This window comes from Nomascus leucogenys, chromosome 5 (assembly GCF_006542625.1).
Source record: "Nomascus leucogenys isolate Asia chromosome 5, Asia_NLE_v1, whole genome shotgun sequence".
Lineage (NCBI taxonomy): Eukaryota > Metazoa > Chordata > Mammalia > Primates > Hylobatidae > Nomascus > Nomascus leucogenys.
Genome location: NC_044385.1, coordinates 50,211,018 through 50,229,876, shown reverse-complemented (window position 1 = coordinate 50,229,876; position 18,859 = coordinate 50,211,018). Strand labels below are relative to the sequence as shown.

The window sequence follows — 18,859 nt, the reverse complement described above, 5'->3', positions numbered from 1 at the left end:
ATATGTTTGAGTCTCTTTCAATTCTTTTTTGTATATACCTAGAAATGAAATTGCTGGATCATATGGCAATTTTGTATTTAATTTTTTGAGAAACCTATATACTGTTTTCCACTGTGGCTGTACCATTTTACATTCTCACCAGCAAGACATAGGACTTCAGATTTCTTCACTACCTCATCAACGTTTGTTATTTTGTTTTTGATATAGCCACCTTAGAAGGCGTGAAGTGATAGCTCGTGGTTTTGATTTGAATTTCCTTTATGATTTTTTATGTGCTTACTGGCCATTTGTATATCTTCTTTGCATAAATGTCTATTCAAATTCTTTGTCCATTTTTAAAACTGGTTTTTTTTTGGTTGTTGAGTTGTAGGAGTTCTTGATATATTCTGGATATTAAGCTCTTATCAATATGTGATTGCAGATATTTTCTCCCATTCCTGGGTTGTCTTTTTACTCTGTTAATAGTATCATTTGATGCATAAAAGTTAATTTGGTAAGGTCAAGTTTATCTCTTTTTACTTTTGTTGACTGTGCTTTTTGTGTCATAGCCAAGAAATCATTGCTAAATCCAATGTCATGAAGGTCTCCCCCTGTTTTCCTTTAAGAGTTTTATGGTTTAATTCTTCTTTTCAGATAGTTGAACCCTTTTGAGTTAATTTTTGTATATGGTATAAGGGTCCAGTTTCGTTCTTTTGCATGTGTATATCCAGTTTTTCCAGAACCATTTGTTGGAAAGACTGTTCTTTCCTCATTAAATGCTCTTTCTGCCCTTGTTGAGAATCATTTGGCCTTGTTGAAAACTATTTAACTGTATATAAGGGTTTATTTCTGGTCTTTCTATTCTGTTCCATTGGTCTATATGTTTATCTTTATGTCAGTACCACACAGTTTTGATTATTGTAGCTTTGTTTTAAGTGTTAAAATCAGGAAGTTTGTGTCCTGCAACTTTGTTCTGCTTTTTCAAGGTTGTTTTGGCCAGTTGGGACCATTTGAGATCTCAGGTGAATTTTAGGATGGGGTTTTCTATTTTCCCAAAGAATGTCATTGGGATTTTGATAGGGATTATATTGAATCTGTGCATCACTTTGGGTAGTATTGTTATTTTAATGATATTCTTCTGGGTGCAGTGGCTCATGCCCATAATTCCAGCATTTTGTGAGGCTGAGGTGGGAGGATCACTTGAGCCCAGGAGTTTGAGACCTGCCTGGGCAGCATAGTCAGACTTTGACTCTACAAAAAAGCAAACAATTAGCCCATTGCAATTAGCCACACCTGTGGTCCCAGCTTCTTGGGAGGCTGAGGTGGGAGGATTGCTTGAGCCTAGGAAGTCGAAGCTGCGGTGAGTCATGATTGTTCCACTGCACTCCAGCCTGGAGACAGAGTGAGACCCTGCCTCAAAAAAAAAAAAAAAAAAAATCCTCCCATCTATGAACGTGGGATATCTTTGTATTTATGTCTTCATTCAGCATTGTTTTGTAGTTTCATTATACAGATTTTTTGCCTCCCTAGTTAAGTTTATTCCTAAGTATTTTATTCTTTTTGATGCCATTATAAATAGAATTGCTTTCTTAATTTCCTTTTCAGGTTGCTCATTGTTAGTGCATAGAGATACACAACTGTTTTTTTGCACATTGATTTTTGTATCCTGCAACTTTGCTGAGTTTGTTTAAATTTTTGGGAGAATTTTTAGGGTTTTGTACATGTAATCTGTGAATAGAAATCATTTTACTTCTTTCTTTCTCATTTGGATGCTTGGCCTATTGCTTTCCTTTAAAAATTTTTTTATAAATATTTATTATATTTTATGTTCTAGGGTACATGTGCACAATGTGCAGGTTTGTTACATACGTATACATGTGCCATGTTTGTGTGCTGCACCCATTAACTCGTCATTTAGCATTAGGTATATCTCCTAATGCTATCCCTCTCCCCTCCCCCCACCTCACAACAGGCCCTAATGTGTGATGTTCCCCTTCCTGTGTCCAAGTGTTCTCATTGTTCAATTCCCATCTATGAGTGAGAACATGCGGTGTTTGGTCTTTTGTCCTTGTGATAGTTTGCTGAGAGTGATGGTTTCCAGCTTCATCTATGTCCCTACAAAGGACATGAACTCATCATTTTTTATGGCTGCATAGTATTCCATGGTGTATATGTGCCACATTTTCTTAATCCAGTCTATCCTTGTTGGACATTTAGGTTGGTTCCAAATCCTTGCTGTTGTGAATAGTGCCACAATAAACATACATGTGCGTGTGTCTTTACAGCAGCATGATTTATATTCCTTTGGGTATATGCCTAGTAATGGGATGGCTGGGTCAAATGATATTTCTAGTTCTAGATCCCTGAGGTATCGCCACACTGTCTTCCACAATGGTTGAACTAGTTTACAGTCCCACCAACAGTGTAAAAGTGTTCCTATTTCTCCACATCCTCTCCAGCACCTGTTGTTTCCTGACTTTTTAATGATGGCCATTCTAACTGGTGTGAGATGATAGCTCATTGTGGTTTTGATTTGCATTTCTCTGATGGCCAGTGATGATGAGCATTTTTTCATGTGTCTGTTGGCTGCATAAATGTCTTCTTTTGAAAAGTGTCTGTTCATATCCTTTGCCCACTTTTTGATGGGGTTGTTTGTTTTTTTCTTGTAAATTTGTTTGGGTTCTTGTAAATTTGTTGAGCCATGGTTTTCAGCTCCATCAGGTCCTTTAAGGACTTCTCTGCATTGGTTATTCTAGTTAGCCATTCATCTAATCTTTTTTCAAGGTTTTTAACTTCTTTGCAATGGGTTCAAACTTCCTCCTTTAGCTTGGGGAAGTTTGATCCGTCTGAAGCCTTCTTCTCTCAACTCGTCAAATTCATTCTCCATCCAGCTTTGTTCCATCGCTGATGAGGAGCTGCGTTACTTTGGAGGAGGAGAGGCGCTCTGATTTTTAGAATTTTCAGTTTTTCTGTTCTGTTTTTTCCCTATCTTTGTGGTTTTATCTACCTTTGGTCTTTGATGATGGTGACATACAGATGGGGTTTTGGTGTGGATGTCCTTTCTGTTTGTTAGTTTTCCTTCTGTGTTGGAGTTTGCTGGAGGTCCACCCCAGACTCTGTTTGCCTGGTTATCAGCAGCGGAGGCTGTAGAACAGTAAATATTGCTGAACAGCAAATGTTGGTGTCTGATCGTTCCTCTGGAGGTTTCGTCTCAGAGGGGTACCCGGCCATGTGAGGTGTCAGTCTGCCCCTACTGGGGGGTTAGGCTACTGAGGGGTCAGGGACCCACTTGAGGAGGCAGTCTGTCCGTTCTCAGATCTCAAACTCCGTGCTGGGAGAACCACTACTCTCTTCAAAGCTCAGTTGGAAATGCAGAAATCACCCGTCTTCTGCTTCGCTCATGCTGGGAGCTGTAGACTGGAGCTGTTCCTATTCGGCCATCTTGGAACTGCCACCCCTTTAAAAATTTTTAAATGACACACAAAGATGTATTGTGTAAAACATATTTTGAAATGTGTATACCTGTGGAATGGCTTAATTAAGCAAACTAACATGCACTACTTCACTTATTTTCTGTGGTGACAACACTTAAAATCTACTCTCTTAGTGGTTTTCAAGAATATGATATATTGTTATTAACTATATAGTCACTGTGTTGTACAATGGATTACTTCAACTTATTCCTCCTATCTAATTGAAATTTTGAATCCTTTGACCAGCCAACATCTCTCCAACCCCCCCCCTTTTCCTCCAGGGCCTATTAATTTTTATGCAAATATTTTATATTTTTATTTTGCTCTGTTAGATGTCACTTTCTGGGGAGATTTGCTAAATCTCCTACTACACTTGTGGATCCCAGTTACTTTTAAAAATTCCAGTGTCATTGTAAGCCATATGTTCTTGAAGACATATGGCATTTGAAATCGACAGTTGGTATCTGCCAGCCATTGTTAGTGGGATACATGCATGACATATTTGTTGAACAAACATTTCTTGAAAATTCACTTTGTGTGTGGCACTCAAGAGGCAAAGATCTTGAAGGCTGCAGTTGAGAGAAGGGAATCCACACTGCCACACAGATATGAAGTTGTGTAATGTAGTAGGAGCATGAAGATGTTCAATTAGAGAAACATATGTGAATTCTTGCACTGCACTTACCGGTATACAATCCGGGTAAGTTACTTAATCTCTCTGCTCTTCTAGTTCTTCATTTGTAAAATATGAATAGTTTTTACCTATTTTATAGTATAAGTAAAGCTGCTCATGTAGTGAATTTTTTGCATCAAAAACAGTATTTATCTAAAACATAGATAGATATTGTCTAGCCCATGGGTTATAGAAACACAGAAAATGGGTAACTGACTTTGCTAGGATTGGGATGATCTACAATTTATCAAATACCAACTGTGAATTAGGCAAATGAAGAGCCTCAGCATGTCCTGGGCAACACAGATAGAAAGTGGAAATATAGAACCTAAACCCAAGTTGGGCTGGTCCAAAGCTGTTGCTCTCCTGAGCTGACATTAAGCTGGGGCTTGAAGAATAAGGAAGATGAATTCAAAGTAGAGAGAACAGCTTTTGCTAAGTCACAGAAATATGGAAGCACATGTTATGTTTGCGGAACACTGAAGACAGCCATGTCATTGATAAAAAGTTGTGAGAGTTAAGATTAGGAAATAAAATGGAATCCAGTTTAAATTGCCTTCCCATTTTGGATTTCAGTCTCTAAGCTGTGAAGAAATATCAAAGCATTTTGCAGAGTAGAGACACATAATCTGCTTGATGAAGTAGAGGGAGGAAGGCTAGAGTATGACATGTCAGTTGAAATTGAGGCTTCTGGAAAACTTGAAGCAGAGATGTGCAGACTGGAGGTGGAGCCAAGGCAGTGGAAAAGTAAGAACTCAAGGTGAGGCAGTACTATTGCTCAATCTGGAACTTTTAGCAGGACCCCAGGCACCCCAAACATGGCTTAAGTTCTCTGACTAGACAGAGCCAGTTGTTTCCTTAGTTATTTGAAAGTACTCTGAAATTCTTTCATGTACTGCATGGATTTAAATGCTAAACTTTGGCCTCTGCAGTTTTTAAGCTAAGCTGGACATCTAAACTATGAGGAAGGTAACTTGTCCAGTTAAACAAAACTGGCTTTGCCTTCATTGCTGCAGGTATTTGATTCTCTCTCAGGAGCATGCACACAGAGTTTGGAAAATGTAACTGCATTGACCTGAAGTTGTTTGAAGCTCTGTACACTTGAAGGAAGGAGGAGGTATTGCTTTCAAAGGGTCTTCATGTATTCATTCAGCTTGGATATAGGGTGGGATAGAACATTAAGGAACTCAGGAGATTCCATAACTTATTTAGGGCAAAGAGCGAGATGGGTGATAGCTAATTATTGAGCACAGATAGGATATGCGTGGCTCTTGGACGGTGCGTAGTTGAGAAACGGTCCTGCCCTATCCTTGAGGAACCTATTATGCCGGTAGGAACATGAGAGAGGGGAAACTGGTGAAACATAGACTTCTAGCTGAAAATGACTGAATATTTTGAGAAGGGGAAACATGTCCTACAGGTTGGCACAGAGATGGGACATGGGCCTTGGAGTGACTTTGGAATCTGAGTCCTCCTGACCTTCAGTGGGTCACTGTGGCCATTCTTCTCTTTCTTGAGAGTTATAATCGTGTCTCTTCTTGTCTCTGGCCTCATCTTTACAGTCTGTGGGGTGTTCACCCCTCATTTGCTCTCTCTGGTGTCCACCAACCCCTCCCTTGCCATTGCCTTTTTCATCCTCTCTTACCCTCTGTTTAGCATTTTTATTAGAAAATGGAAAACTTCAGTGATTATATGGAAGAACTGTGTCCAGCTGCTCAAACCCACCCAGTTTCTGTTTTTAGCTTCTCCACCACTTAAAAATAAGCAGCATCAGGTCCCACTTGCCAAGCCTTTGTCATAGTCTCCAGCAGCCATTCCTCCGGCCATCTGCTCCTCCAGATGCTCAGCCTGTCCCCACGTCCCGTCTCAGCCCCACATGCAGCCCCTCCGTGGATGAGTGAGGGGCTGGCAAGTCCACAGCCTCCAGCCCGACTACGTCATCTACCTCCCTTCCGCATGTATGTTTCTAGCTTTGCTTTTGACCCACATTCCTGCAGCCCCCCATCCCCGGCTTGTTTGCCCCTACCAATCCTGTGATTTCCAGGGAAAGGATGCTGCCTGGAAAAGAGGGATGAGTTGCCATGGAGATTTGAATATACATAGGAAGCCACGGACACCTCACACCTGGAAGTACAAACGAGTTTGACATAAGTTTAGTTTAGCCCTAAGGTTTAGTTGGTTTGGGTTGCAGTCCTTCCCTTTGGAAGTCAGTGTCTTATATGGAAGTTTAAAGCCAAGTGTTGCCATAGCTGAGTGTTGTTGTGACATTCCCCCATCCCATCTCAGTCTCTTGGATCACAGGCAAACTACTCAGAGGAATTGGAGGTCTGCCCTAGGCCAGTGTTCTGAGGGGCTTGCTGTAACCAGGCCAAAAGTCTAGCACCTGCCCTTGCACCTGAAGGTGGGTATGTTCACATTCACAGGGAGAGAAACTGCCCCGACCCACCCCTCTGTCATGTACCGTAGAGACCATGTGGAGAACTGGTCACCCCTGCCTGAGAACAAAGTGATTCCAATGTGCCCCACCTCCCATTCTTCCTCTTTCTTCTGGATTTCAGGAGTGTCAGGGGAGGAAGCTTGGAATTGGTGGCTACACCTTGCCTGTCTGTGGCTGGGGACACAGGAGGCTCCTCCTCACTCTCCACGTGATGCCAGGTGGTGGGCAGGATATGAGGGGCCTAGTGGTCGAATACTGTGAAGGAACATTCTCTGCCCTGGGATGCATTTCTCTGGGTCCCAGAGGAAAGGGGGCACATTTTTGGCATTACTGCTAATGCCCCCGTAGACCAAGTGAGAACTCTGCTCTGTGACGAATGTGGGGGAGAACAATTCGCCCTTTCTCAACAGGGCTCTGCTGACCTTTTGGGACGGCTCCATCCTGCACATTGCAGTGTGCTTATTATCCCTGGCCCCTGCCCACCAAACGCCACATTGCCTTGTAGTCATTGAGACAACCAAACATGCCCAGCAACTTTTCAAACATCTCCTGGGGGTAGTGCCACTCCCAGTTTTTTGCTGCCAGGAAATCTGATTGCTACAGACTAATCTACACTCTGAGAAGAGACCAGGACCAGACCAGAGCTCTCTTTTGTCCTGATAAATTCCTATTAATGAAAATCAAATTCTATTTGTCCATTATTGCCTTAGCTGATGAACTTGGCAACTCTCTTTGTCATACCTGATGGCTTTTCACTGTCTTCTGATATTCCCCCATTTCGTTTACAATTCTTCAATATGAGTTCTCTTGTCAAGGGAGTTTTCAAGTACCTAAGCCATGAGGATGGTGACTTAACACATGAGGCATGCCTCCCACTCGTGAGGCCTGCATCCTGGTGATGAAGGACCACAGGGGTAACTGCTGTAGGACTATGGAAAGGAGAGTGTAAGAGAAAAAGCCTTAAAGTGGAGGCTTTGACCCTGTGGCCCTAGAGATTCTGCAAGTTAGATTTATTGATGTAGCTGGCTGGTCAAAAGGAATATACCCTCTAATTTTGTCCATATGACCTGTTTCCTCCTGGGAACTTATCCCTAGAGCTCCTATAAACCAATGGCTGAGCCAGGAGGTTCCCAAGGTGGAGAGAGAGATCCCCGATGTCAAAACCATCACCTTCCAAAGTGTCCAGAGTATGCAAAGAGGAGAGATGGATTGCAGCTGAGACTCCTGTCCCCTTTGCTGTTAGTTATTACCTCTTGTGGACGAACTGGACAGATCCCACCCCCTTTTCCTTTCCTGTGGCCCATCATTCTTTTTCCCCACTGTTTCACCGTGAAAAGGAACAATGCTGTGTTCATTTTGCTGCTTATTGGCATGGCTAGTTTTGTCAGAGGATGAGGCTGTTGGTTAAAATTAGGTTTTTGGATTCCTTGATCATCATCTATTTTGTCTCCTACCCACTCACTCTGGGGGATAATCAAGAATTGCCTACGGGCATCTTGATTTCTCCTTTAAATCCTTTTAGTTTGATTCTAACAGGCTGTACTTTAACATTCTTGCTTATTTAAAAATTTTTTTATTTCTAAATTTTTAAAAAACGTTTATAAAAATTGAATTGTAGTCATTCATTTCAGATTTTAGCTGCCCCCGCTTCGTATCTCTGAGATCAGCAGCTCCTTCACAATTGGTATGATTTTGACTTTTTTTTTTCCTAAGTAGATATAGGAATTTATGCAACCATGTAGCTTAGAATATGGGAGTAATCACAGAATCAAAGGAAGAACTGTAGGAGCTGGGGCCTCAGGGATGGACGGAGGAGTCCTATGCCTCCAAGACACGCTGTCTGTTCTTACCTCCCTTGGCCCTCAGCTCCTCCTCCTGCTGTGTCCAGTCCTTACCCTGTGCCAAATATCAGCTCCACAGTCCTGCTTAGCAGCCCCATGCAAAGAGATTCTTCCTCTCTCAGTACCTCTCTGTTGATTATTTAATAATGATTGTAATCACTTCCCACAAAAGAAGAGCCACTTAGCTTAACAAGCTATGTGCACTGTCGGTAGTTGACATTAACAAAGGAAAGATCACACGGGGCCTTTGTGTTCCCTTCTCAGGATGTGAGGCTGGGGGAGACTGATGGGGTTAGAACAGAAGTGGTGGAGTGTCAGACTCAGTGGATCCCTTAGGAATCAAATGTCTTGTTAGTAACTGCGGTATCTGGAGAGAATTACTTGGACGCATTTATGTCAATTAAGACAATTCATATTTTCTTAATCCATTTTGGATCTTCCCCTGTCTCCCAGCTTCCTCTCACCCTGCCTCCCTAGTTACTGCTAATTGAGTCAATAATACCCAGAAAATATCTTCCTCTGCTTTAGAATGCAGAAAGTGGTAGATTAATGTCCCATTATTCTCAGGGGTGAAGAGTGCTGAATAATAAGCCTGCTCCTTCCCCATTTCTCTCTCGTTAACAGTTTTCACACCATGTAGTTATCTCGTACCAGGTCTTGTCTGACAGTGGCCTTCTGTACGTGCCTGTGGCCTCCTAGAGCAGGGGCAAGACTACAGGTAATCTTGCCTGGTGGCCTCTAAATAGAGACACTCTACATCACTGGAGAGCATTCTAGAACAACCATGATCAGGCAGACATCTCACTGTCCACTGCACAGCTTCTCTGTGAGCAGGCCACACTCGCGTCTGGCAGCAGTAAAAGCACGTTCCACAGTGATGTTGGAGCAGAGAGCTGTGGGTGGGGAGATGGGGAGATAGAGGGTAGCAGCCAGATCTGAGAGTTAAGAACAGACCCTGGGGCTGGCAGGAGAGAACAGGAGGAGCCAGAAATTCATTTCTCTAGATGGAGAGGACACTGACCGTGATTCCAAAGCAGTCACAGGAGATTCACAGCGGGGCCACCATAATAAGTAAGCCTCTTGCTGAAGACTCGCCCTCCAATTTAGTCCTTTTTGCCTGTCATGAATTGCATCGGCTGCTATCATTGAGTCATTCCAAGTTCTGTTTGTAATTGGAACGCAGCTGAAATCAGGGTGCACGTGACCCTAGAGATGTGTGGGTTTCTGGAGGATATTTGGGAAATATCTCCAGCCCCTTTGCTCCCTCTTTCTCTGTGTCTGTGGATTAGGCAGAGGTGCTTATCAGATACCCTGGGCCCCTGCATGTCCAGCTGCTGTGCTGTACCTGGTTCTCATTCTGAACATGCAATCCCTCGGGGTGGTCCCCGTGCACGTGCTGATAGGGCTCACACTCTCCAGCATGGCGACCTCACTCGGAGGGGCTCCCAGAACAGTCAGTGCTGAAGGATAAAGGCTTCATTTGCTTTATGAAATCCCTGGGAAAAATCTTAAAAGGAGAAGTGCAATAAAGAGCTGGGAAGGACAAGTGGAATTCTTTATTGTGATGCTGTAAAACATCCCTCCAGCCTTGAGTATTTCAGGCACTCCGATACACTTCATCCTCAGTGCCGACATGTGCCGCCGGTGAAGTGTGGGCCTGAGCTCGGATTCCAGCAGTAGGCTTGGCTCACACTGATGGTCCTACACCCTTATTATGAGATTGCTCTTAATAGCATGTCAGGTTTAGGGGGTGGTTGGCTGGCTTCCCAGGGTCAGTGTAACTGGCCCAGAGGATCATGCTGATCTTGACCTAATTCCATGGAGCTATATATACTAGTTATCACAGACAGCAGTTTCAAGTTCTTGCACCTGTAGGTTTACATGCAGAAAGCAAGTGGAGGTGGGAGGGCTGCTAAATCCTAGCTGGCTTCAGTGCTTGTATTCCACATGTCAGAGGGTAGCCCTCGCATTTTTTCCACCTCAAAGAAACAACTTGGGGTGTGTCACTTCTTTCCTGAGGGTAGAATGAACATGGTGCAGGAGTACGGTTTTGTTTTATTTTGAGACACAATCATGTTCTGTCACCCAGACTGGAGTCCTGTGGTGTGATCATGGCTCACTGCAGCCTCGAACTCCTGGGCTGAAGCAATCCTCCCACCTTAGCCTCCCGAGTAGCTGGGACTACCGGCACGTGCCACCATGCCCAGCTAATTTTTAAATTGTTTTTGTAGAGATGGTATATCACTATGTTGCCTAGGCTGGTCTTGAACTCCTGGGCCCAAGTGATCCTCCCACCTTCGCCTCCCAAAGTGTGAGATTATACGCATGAGCCGCCACGCCCAGACAGGAATTGAAGTTTTGAGAGCTGTTTAAATAATGACCTGATTCAGGCTCTGTGGGGAGACATCCTGGGCTGGTGACAGAGAAAGCTGGATGATGTCTTAGCCCCATTTTTTCCACCCTTGTCATGAGATGCCTTCTTGCCATTTTTCCCGTAGGCCCGATACTTCTCCCCACAAGCTCGCCGTCGATTCCACGCTGCCTTTGCGTCTTGTTCCACCTCGATGCTGATCCTGTCCAACCTGGTATTTCTCGGGGGCAATGAGGTTGGGAAAACCTACTGGAATAGGATCTTCATACAAGGTAAGTTGCTTGACAGTGCTGTTTTCAGTCAGTTTCTTGTTTTCCATGTATGCAGATGGGATCACACATGGGATGGATGGGATTTGGGGGAAGTCATTCATTGTTATGTTCATGGTATGTGACATCTAAAGTACCAGCCAGGAATAATTTCCTAAGTTTGGCTATGACTTTAAGTGTCCCCTATTTTTGAGGTACCCCATATCTCCTGTATGTGATACTTGTTTAACACCAAAAGGTATTATTCCAACTCTCCCAAAGTGTATATTCCCTTCCACTACACTATGTTTCCAATTATTTGATATTTCTTAATCTTTCCTACTGCTGTGGTTGAATACCCCTTCAAAACTCACGTTGAAACTTAATCCCCAATTGGCATTATTGAGAGATGAGGCCTTTAAGAGGTGATTGGATCATGAGTGGTCTGCCCTCATGAATGGATTAACCCATTCATGGATTAATGGGTTATTATGGAAGTGGGACTGGTGACTTTACAAGAAGAGGAAGAAAAACCTGAGATAGGATGCTCAGCCTCCTCACCACGTGATGCCCTGGGCTACCTGTGGACTCTATAGAGAGTTCCCACCAGCAAGAAGGTCTTCACCAGATGCAGCCCCTTGAGCTTGGACTTCTCAGCTTCCATAACTGTAAGAAATAAATTCCATTTCTTTATAAATTATCCAGTTTTAGATATTCTGTTATAATCAACAGACAACAAAGACACCTACTGTCTGTGAGTCCTAGCCTGCAATATACTGCAAAATCTAACCTTGTTTTGCTTATTGCTCTGAATATCCTACTAGGAATCTGCCCTAGAAGCTTCCTTGTGCTCTCCTGAAGCTGTGGGCATGGCATCTGTGTTTGCCACAGCTCTTGGTTGTGGGCATTTTTGTGTGAATATTGGGGGCCAACCTTATGTTTAATGTACATTAAATAGATAATCTGAATATCCAAAGCAAAGCCATACCTGCAGCAGGTAGACTGCTACTATGTGGGAGTTGTCAAAATATTCTATTAATAATTGATCGTTGTTTATTTATGGTCACCATTTCCCTTGGGCTGGGACTGAGTTACATCATATCTATAAAAGAATTGGGAGATTTGGAACTACTCACAGTACATACTACTATAGCCAACTTGCTACATCTTAAAAGAGAAGATCCCTGCTCTGTTCCCTGCCCAGTGACATGGTCTTGTGCTTTTGCTTTGGGAAGCTTTGCCAAGTGGTGATGACATAACTCTGCACAGCTGGCCCATTATCTCCACATCTGGGTCCCTGAGGAGGCAGCAGTGCTTTTGCTGCAGCTCTTTTCACACCAGAAATAACAGCAACACAGCTGAAGTATTCCAGAATGGCAGCCTTGGGTGAGACAGGCTCAAAGGGCCAAGAGAGAGTCCTGTTCTACTTTAATCTTGTCACTAAAAGACCCCTCTTTGATCTTGTTTTCTGTGAGATGTTTTAGCTGATAGTTCCTGAAAAGACCATGTACTTTCTAAGTGAAAGCTGTCCTTTAATAAAGATGAGAGATAATAGGGTATAAAGGATCTAAAGACAAAGGTGGGTTACAGCATCCTTTACTTTTCTTGGGTCCTCTCACAGAACCTAGCACAATGATAAGAACATTGTGACTTATCATAAGAACAATGATAAGAAAGTGCTGACTTGGTTTCCTTGTCACATAATGAGGAGGCTCTGATTTTCGCTTCCCTAAATCAAATGCATTGGGTGTTTGCTACTTGCGAGGCACTGAGAACACAGGGATGAAAAAGGAAGCTCACACAAATGTGAGTGCCAAACACACAAAAATGTGCAGTAGATTCAGGGAATTGCTCTGCCGGATGTGTGAATGAATTACTGGAGGTCACAGGATGGAGTAGCTGACTTTCCACAGAAGATGGGCTTTTCAGAAGAGGTGGCATTTGAATTGAAGTAATAATTTAGAAGTTTGCTAGGTAGAAAAGGCAAGCATATCAGGGAAATTAACACTGGCCGCTTTGTGTGAAACTCCAAAATCTCAGTAATTTCTCACCATAGAAGTTTGTTTCTCTGACAGTTCAATACAAATCCAGTGGCTTTTTCTAAGCAGTGATTCCAGGACCTAGAATCTTTGTTTTGATTCTCCACTGTCTTGTCCTGGCATTGTGGAGGGGAGGACAACATGGAGCTGGTGCACCAGGTGCTCAAACATGTGACATTTCTGCTTACATGTCATTGGCCAGAGCCAGTCACATGACCAATCCAAGTACAGGGCAGGGGTATGTAGGGAAGCATGCAGATATCAGTGTGCACCAGCTATCTATGGCACAGTAGGAGACGCACATGGGCCTGGTCAGAAATGCCCAAGAGGCAATTGGAAATATGAGTTGGAGAAGACGATGGGACCAGTGATTGAGATGTGTGGGGATCAAGGGCGTAAAGATTGTATGTGGGGCCAGGGGAGTAGATACAATTAACCACAGAGCTGTGTAGAATGAGAAGGGAACAGGGTGGGAGATGCTGGCATTGAAGGGGGCAGAGAGAAAGGCAGGAAGATCAAAGTGTGACTTGCCCGACATCCTATGGAGTTAACCTCAGTCACATGGGATTGGGCTCTGAAAACCCGGTCTGCTGCTGCCTCATGGGACCAGCTATGGTCTATGACTGAACACACTATTTGTGTCCTCCTTGGACTCAGGTGCCACAGCCCTGGGGACTCTGATTCTATAAATGTGGAGGGCTCTGTGGAATCATCTCTCTTCTGGGTTCTGAGGCCAGAGAAGCTCAGCTTAGAAGGCTTTTTCTATGTCAGTGATTATCCAAATGAGCCTGTTTGCATCTCTGCTGGTCTGTCCCGTGGGCCTCCTGAGTCAGGGAATGTCTGCTGGGGTTTTGGCAGTTGCCCCTTCGTCTATTCCTTGCTGTGTGTTTTTGTCCCTGAAGGATTGGGTTTAGATATCTCTTGGAGGAAAGTGAACCAGATGGTGCCCAATCTCCCATCCTGGAGAATTCTGGATTTCATTTCATAACTAATTTGACTTGATAGAAGATTAATATGAATATTCATGTTTTGGTGAAAAAAAAATGAGTCTATAAGATGCTCCCTCAGTCTCTGCTGGGGTGTTCATATATGAACTTTCTAAAATTAAAAAAATCTGAATTCTGCAACTCATCTGACCCCAAAAAGTTTAGTTAACGGATTGTCAAACTGTATATAGAGTTGCTGACAAATGTGCACCTTTGACAGCCTTGTAGTCTTGGCATCTTCCCTGGGACACATGATCAGTTCCTGTTGCTCCAGAGACCATCTTTACACACTGAGGAAATAGAGTGAAGCGAGTGAGAACGCTGACTTCAGGGATGGAGAGTATTTAAGCTCAGCGTCTAGATTTCCAGGTTTAAGGGAAAGGTGGCCCTTCCCTCTGCACCTTGATGGGTTGGGACCTGCTGCAGCAAGAGGGAGGAACCACTGACACCACATCCCTCTAACAGGTCTCGCCTCAGAGTCCTGGAGGAGCAGGAAGGGGCAGATGGGTATCTAGGAGATAGGGATTATTGAGGAGATTTGCAAACACCTCACAGCTAATGGGGTGTGGATACACATGTGTCTTAAAAGATACACCTCGTTGTTTCCCAGGGAGCCCTCTCCTGGCATCACTGATGTCCCTAGAAGTATCTCATAATTCGCCTGGAAAAGTTGTCTTAAAATTGGTATCTTCCTGTCTCCACTTCACTTGAATTTAGCCATAGATTTGTTTGCTCTAAACTACAAAGTTTATTTTAGTGATTTCCATGAAAATATCTGTCCTGGTCTCTGTGGGTCATATGGGTGGTATGAGGCTGTAAAACCAGACCCTTCCCTTTCTGTTGTGCACCTGCCCTGTGTCTAAAGAGTGGAAGACAGAGTCTGAAGGCAAGGGATAGAAATGCTCAGTGGCAAACCTAGGGCTCTGGTAATGTGTCATCCACAAAACAGTTTTGATCAGGAAGTGTTACCTCTGCTGCTGAGGTTGAAGAAGTAGTGTTCAGTTTATTCAGCAGAAAATAAGGAATCTATGTTTTTGCTTTAAAAAAAAACTCCAAATTTTTACTATTGAAGTTTACTTCAAGCTGCTTGAGGAATATGCATATCTAGGCCTCACAAACTTTATTTAAAACACTTAGCTAGTCCATGGATCTAAGAAGGATATGGCTGGAGATTTGGTCCAAATGCTGTTCTAGGAGGAACTCTGCTGTGTCATGCTTTGCAGAGACCAATGCAGGTTGCTTTTTACAAGCCCTTTGGCTCTCAAAAGCATATGTTAATAGAAGGAGCTTTCTCATGCCTACCATAAATCTTTGACATTGAAGCGTAATTTATTCAACAGGCAGCTGAATAGGGCTCTGTAATTCAAAGGTATCAGTGAGTTGTAACTCCAGATCAGCAAGGCCAGTCCCCATAAACCAGCTGTGGCCTAAGCATCTTGGCAGGGATCTCTCCACCGTCCTGGGGTAATGAGGAGAGAAAGTATTCAAGGGGGGTGTTTATACACTGGGAATATATCTGGCCTTGAGAGGGCTGAGAGCCTTATAATGTTTGTACGGGTGCAGAATGGTGCTTCTTCTGAAAAGTCTGCCTGCTTTTGTCCAGGGAAGCCATGGACTTTGTTTTAAAAAAAGAAAAGAAAGAAAAAAAAGGAAAACCAAAACATTTCCCAAGTGGTGGGGCCTGGATCACTGGGGTGATCCAGTGATAATGTTGCAGTGACAAGAGCTTGGTAGAGATGTGGCATCCACCAAACATTGCCCTGTCTGATGCCTCATTACACACACACACACCTGTACACACATGCACACGTACACACATGAATGTTTGTTTTTCCTTCTATTATCCGATCTATTTTGGCAAGCTCTGCCTTAACACTTAGATCCTGGAGTGACCCCATGCCAAGGCAAGGAGAATTTGGTTCTTTTTCCCTCTAGATTGCAATGAGAGAGGAGCTGGTAATTTTCTTATGCAGGTCCCCATATTTTCTTGCTATTTCTAGCTGAGAGAAGAGAAAGTATATTTTCTCCCTGATTACTAGCTTGTCTGAGCAGTTTATTTGTCTCCTAACTCAAATGGTTCTGGACAGGCATTTTATTTAAAGCTGAACTGGAGTATTGCACTAGAGATTCTGGAGGGTTGTGGTTAAATAGAAATTCGTTCCCATCATATCTTCTTAAATTCCTGGGATTAAAAATTTCATTTCTGATGAAAGAGGACAGAGGGCAGGTGTCGGTGTCTCAGAGGTCATCCTTTCTGATGACTTTGTTTCATGGTCTTCCCTAGCCCTTCCCTCTAAGTGGAGTTTTCACTGCTATCATTGATTGTGTCTCTGCCTCACTGGATCCTCTGAAAGTTCTAGAAGAGTTTGAGAAGCAGGTGCTTCCTGTGCATCATACTTAAGGGTGATGAGGTTGACATGTAGATGTAGGTTAGACAGTCTATCTGTGTTTACATCATTGGTCCATTTATGACCATTCTTGGAATCTGAATGTCAAGACTTGCAGAAGCCTTGGTTTCTTTACTGTATGCCACACGGCCAGCCAGAGGCCTTGGGCATTAGTTTTCCTATAAGTAATTCCAGCCAAGTCACCAGGCATAGAATGTGAGGAATAGTGAGTGACAGTCCTTATTCAGAAGTGCATCTGGGGTTATGTTAAAGCTGAAACAAATTCTAAAACACCCGGCAAGGGTTTTCAACCAGAGAACACTTAAATCTTTTGTGCTAGGTTATGGAAACTTTTTCCTGCTAATCAGAGTTTCCAGGGCACTGAACCCTGACCACTTGCTGTGTTGCCACATTGGTTCCCTATGGCTACCGTAACAAGTTATTACAAACTTGTTGGCTTAAAACAACACAAGTTTATTTTTCTTACAGTTGCGAGGACTAGATGTTTGAAATCAGTCTCACTGGGCTAAAATCAAGGTGTTGGAAAGGCTGGTTCCTTCTGGAGGCTATAGGGGAGAAGCTGTTTCCTTACCTTTTCCAATTTACAGAGATGGGTTTCTTTTGGCTCCTGCCTTCCTTCCTTCCTCTGTCTTCAAAGCCAGCAGTGTAGCATCTTCAAACCATATTTCTTCATCTCTCTGCTTCTGTCACACATATCTGCCTCTAATCTTGCTGTCTCCTCCTGTTTTTTTTTTTTTTTTGAGATGGAGTCTCTGTCACCCAGGTTGGAGTGCAGTGGCATGATCTCGGCTCACTGCAACCTCCGCCTCCGGGGTTCAAGGGATTCTCCTGCTTCAGCCTCCTGAGTAGCTTGGATTATAGGTGCGCACCACCACACCCGGCTAATTTTTGTATATTTAGTAGAGATGGGGTTTCACCATGTTTGTCAGGCTGGTCTTGAACTCCCGACCTCATGATCTGCCCACCTCATCCTCCCAAAGTGCTAGGATTACAGGCATGAGCCACCGCGCCTGGCCTCCTCCTCCGTCTCTCTTATAATGACCTTTGTGATTCCACTGGGCCTGCCCAGATAGTCCAGAGGAATCTCCCATCTCAAAATCTCTCATTTTGATCACCTTAGCAAGGTCCCTATTGCTGTGTGAGGTGACTTTGACAGGTCTGGGGGCTTAGAGGGTGAGCATCTCTAGAGGAGCCATTACTCAGCCTACTGCAGCACACTGCCATGGGCAATTGCTATGGTGCAGAACACGCCTTGGTGACACCACTACCATAGCTTCTTTCTAAAGAGATTTGGTTATAATAGCAATTTGGATGTGCCACTAGCCTCCTTAAAATGTGAATCTGCCTGTCAAAAGAAATAATACTTAAATTTCACAAAAGGACACGTGAGATTTGTTATCTTCAGGGAATTTCAAGGGTGGTGTTGAGGACTGCTGCAGTTTTGCCTGCTCAGTGTTTGTTTCCCATTCTTTGGTAACAATGCCCTGCTTTTCCTTTGGGAACAGATCTCTCCCCGCTCTCAATCCGTGTGATTCTGGTGGGGCACACCCCATATTTAAGATCTGCGAGCAACATGTGACCCAGGACTCGCCAGGCAGTAGGGTCCATCTCCCCGTGTGATACAATTCCAGAGCTTTTGCTGGAACTATTGGGAAGCAGAAGCAATCTCTCCTTTGGAGTGTGGAGTTGTCAGGATGCAGAGCTGGAGCTGCTGAGCCCTCTCATCCTCCTAGTGGAAAGCCATGGAGGCGGGGGGTCAGCTCAGAGGAAGGCAGAGCTGCAGGATGGAAACTGAAGCCATATAATTTTGAGCCCCTAGATGGAGGAATGCCTGAAGCCAACATCTTTGTATTTTTCTGTTACAGGAGGTTTATTTTTATTTTTTTACTCAATCCATGTTGGCAGACAGTGTTCCAGGGCTTTCCTGTGTTTCTGCATTTCTTAGAAACAGAGGTACTGGCTACCTTTGTTCCCAACTATTTTTCCTGGAATATTTGTATAGAAAACACCTCCGAATTGTCCGGCTACTAAGCAGCACTATCAGGCGAGATTATAAGCCCTTTGACTCCAAATCCTACTCTTCTCTCTCTGCTCTGTGAGGCCTAAATCGTGACAGGCAACCACTGTTTACACCATGAACCATCCCTGGGTGTCACTATCAGAGACAGTCTAAAGTGCCAGGTTAATTGTTCTGATTCTTAGTACTTCTCCATTGAGCATGTTGGGAGGGTGACAAGAGTCAGATCTTCCCGCCTCTGGGGCTGATAGACCAGCCCGAGGCCTGCTAGCTGGATCGGCACTGACCAGTCTACACACCTACAACTCTTTTTATCCCAAGCCTGCTCAGTTGGTCAAGGACTCTGGCTTCCCTCTTTAGATTTACTCTGACATTGCATTAGATTGC

General features: G+C 43.8%; 1 protein-coding gene across 5 annotated transcripts in view; it reads left to right on the top strand.

The window, feature by feature from the left end:
* Positions 1-18,859, top strand: part of HHAT (hedgehog acyltransferase) — a 357,081-nt gene that overhangs the window by 290,718 nt on the left and 47,504 nt on the right. For all 5 annotated transcript variants that reach the window (XM_003273028.2, XM_012506702.2, XM_012506700.2 and 2 more), the window contains one exon: positions 10,902-11,046. In XM_003273028.2, coding sequence (XP_003273076.2) covers positions 10,902-11,046 — 145 coding nt within the window. The remainder of the gene's footprint in view (positions 1-10,901; positions 11,047-18,859) is intronic.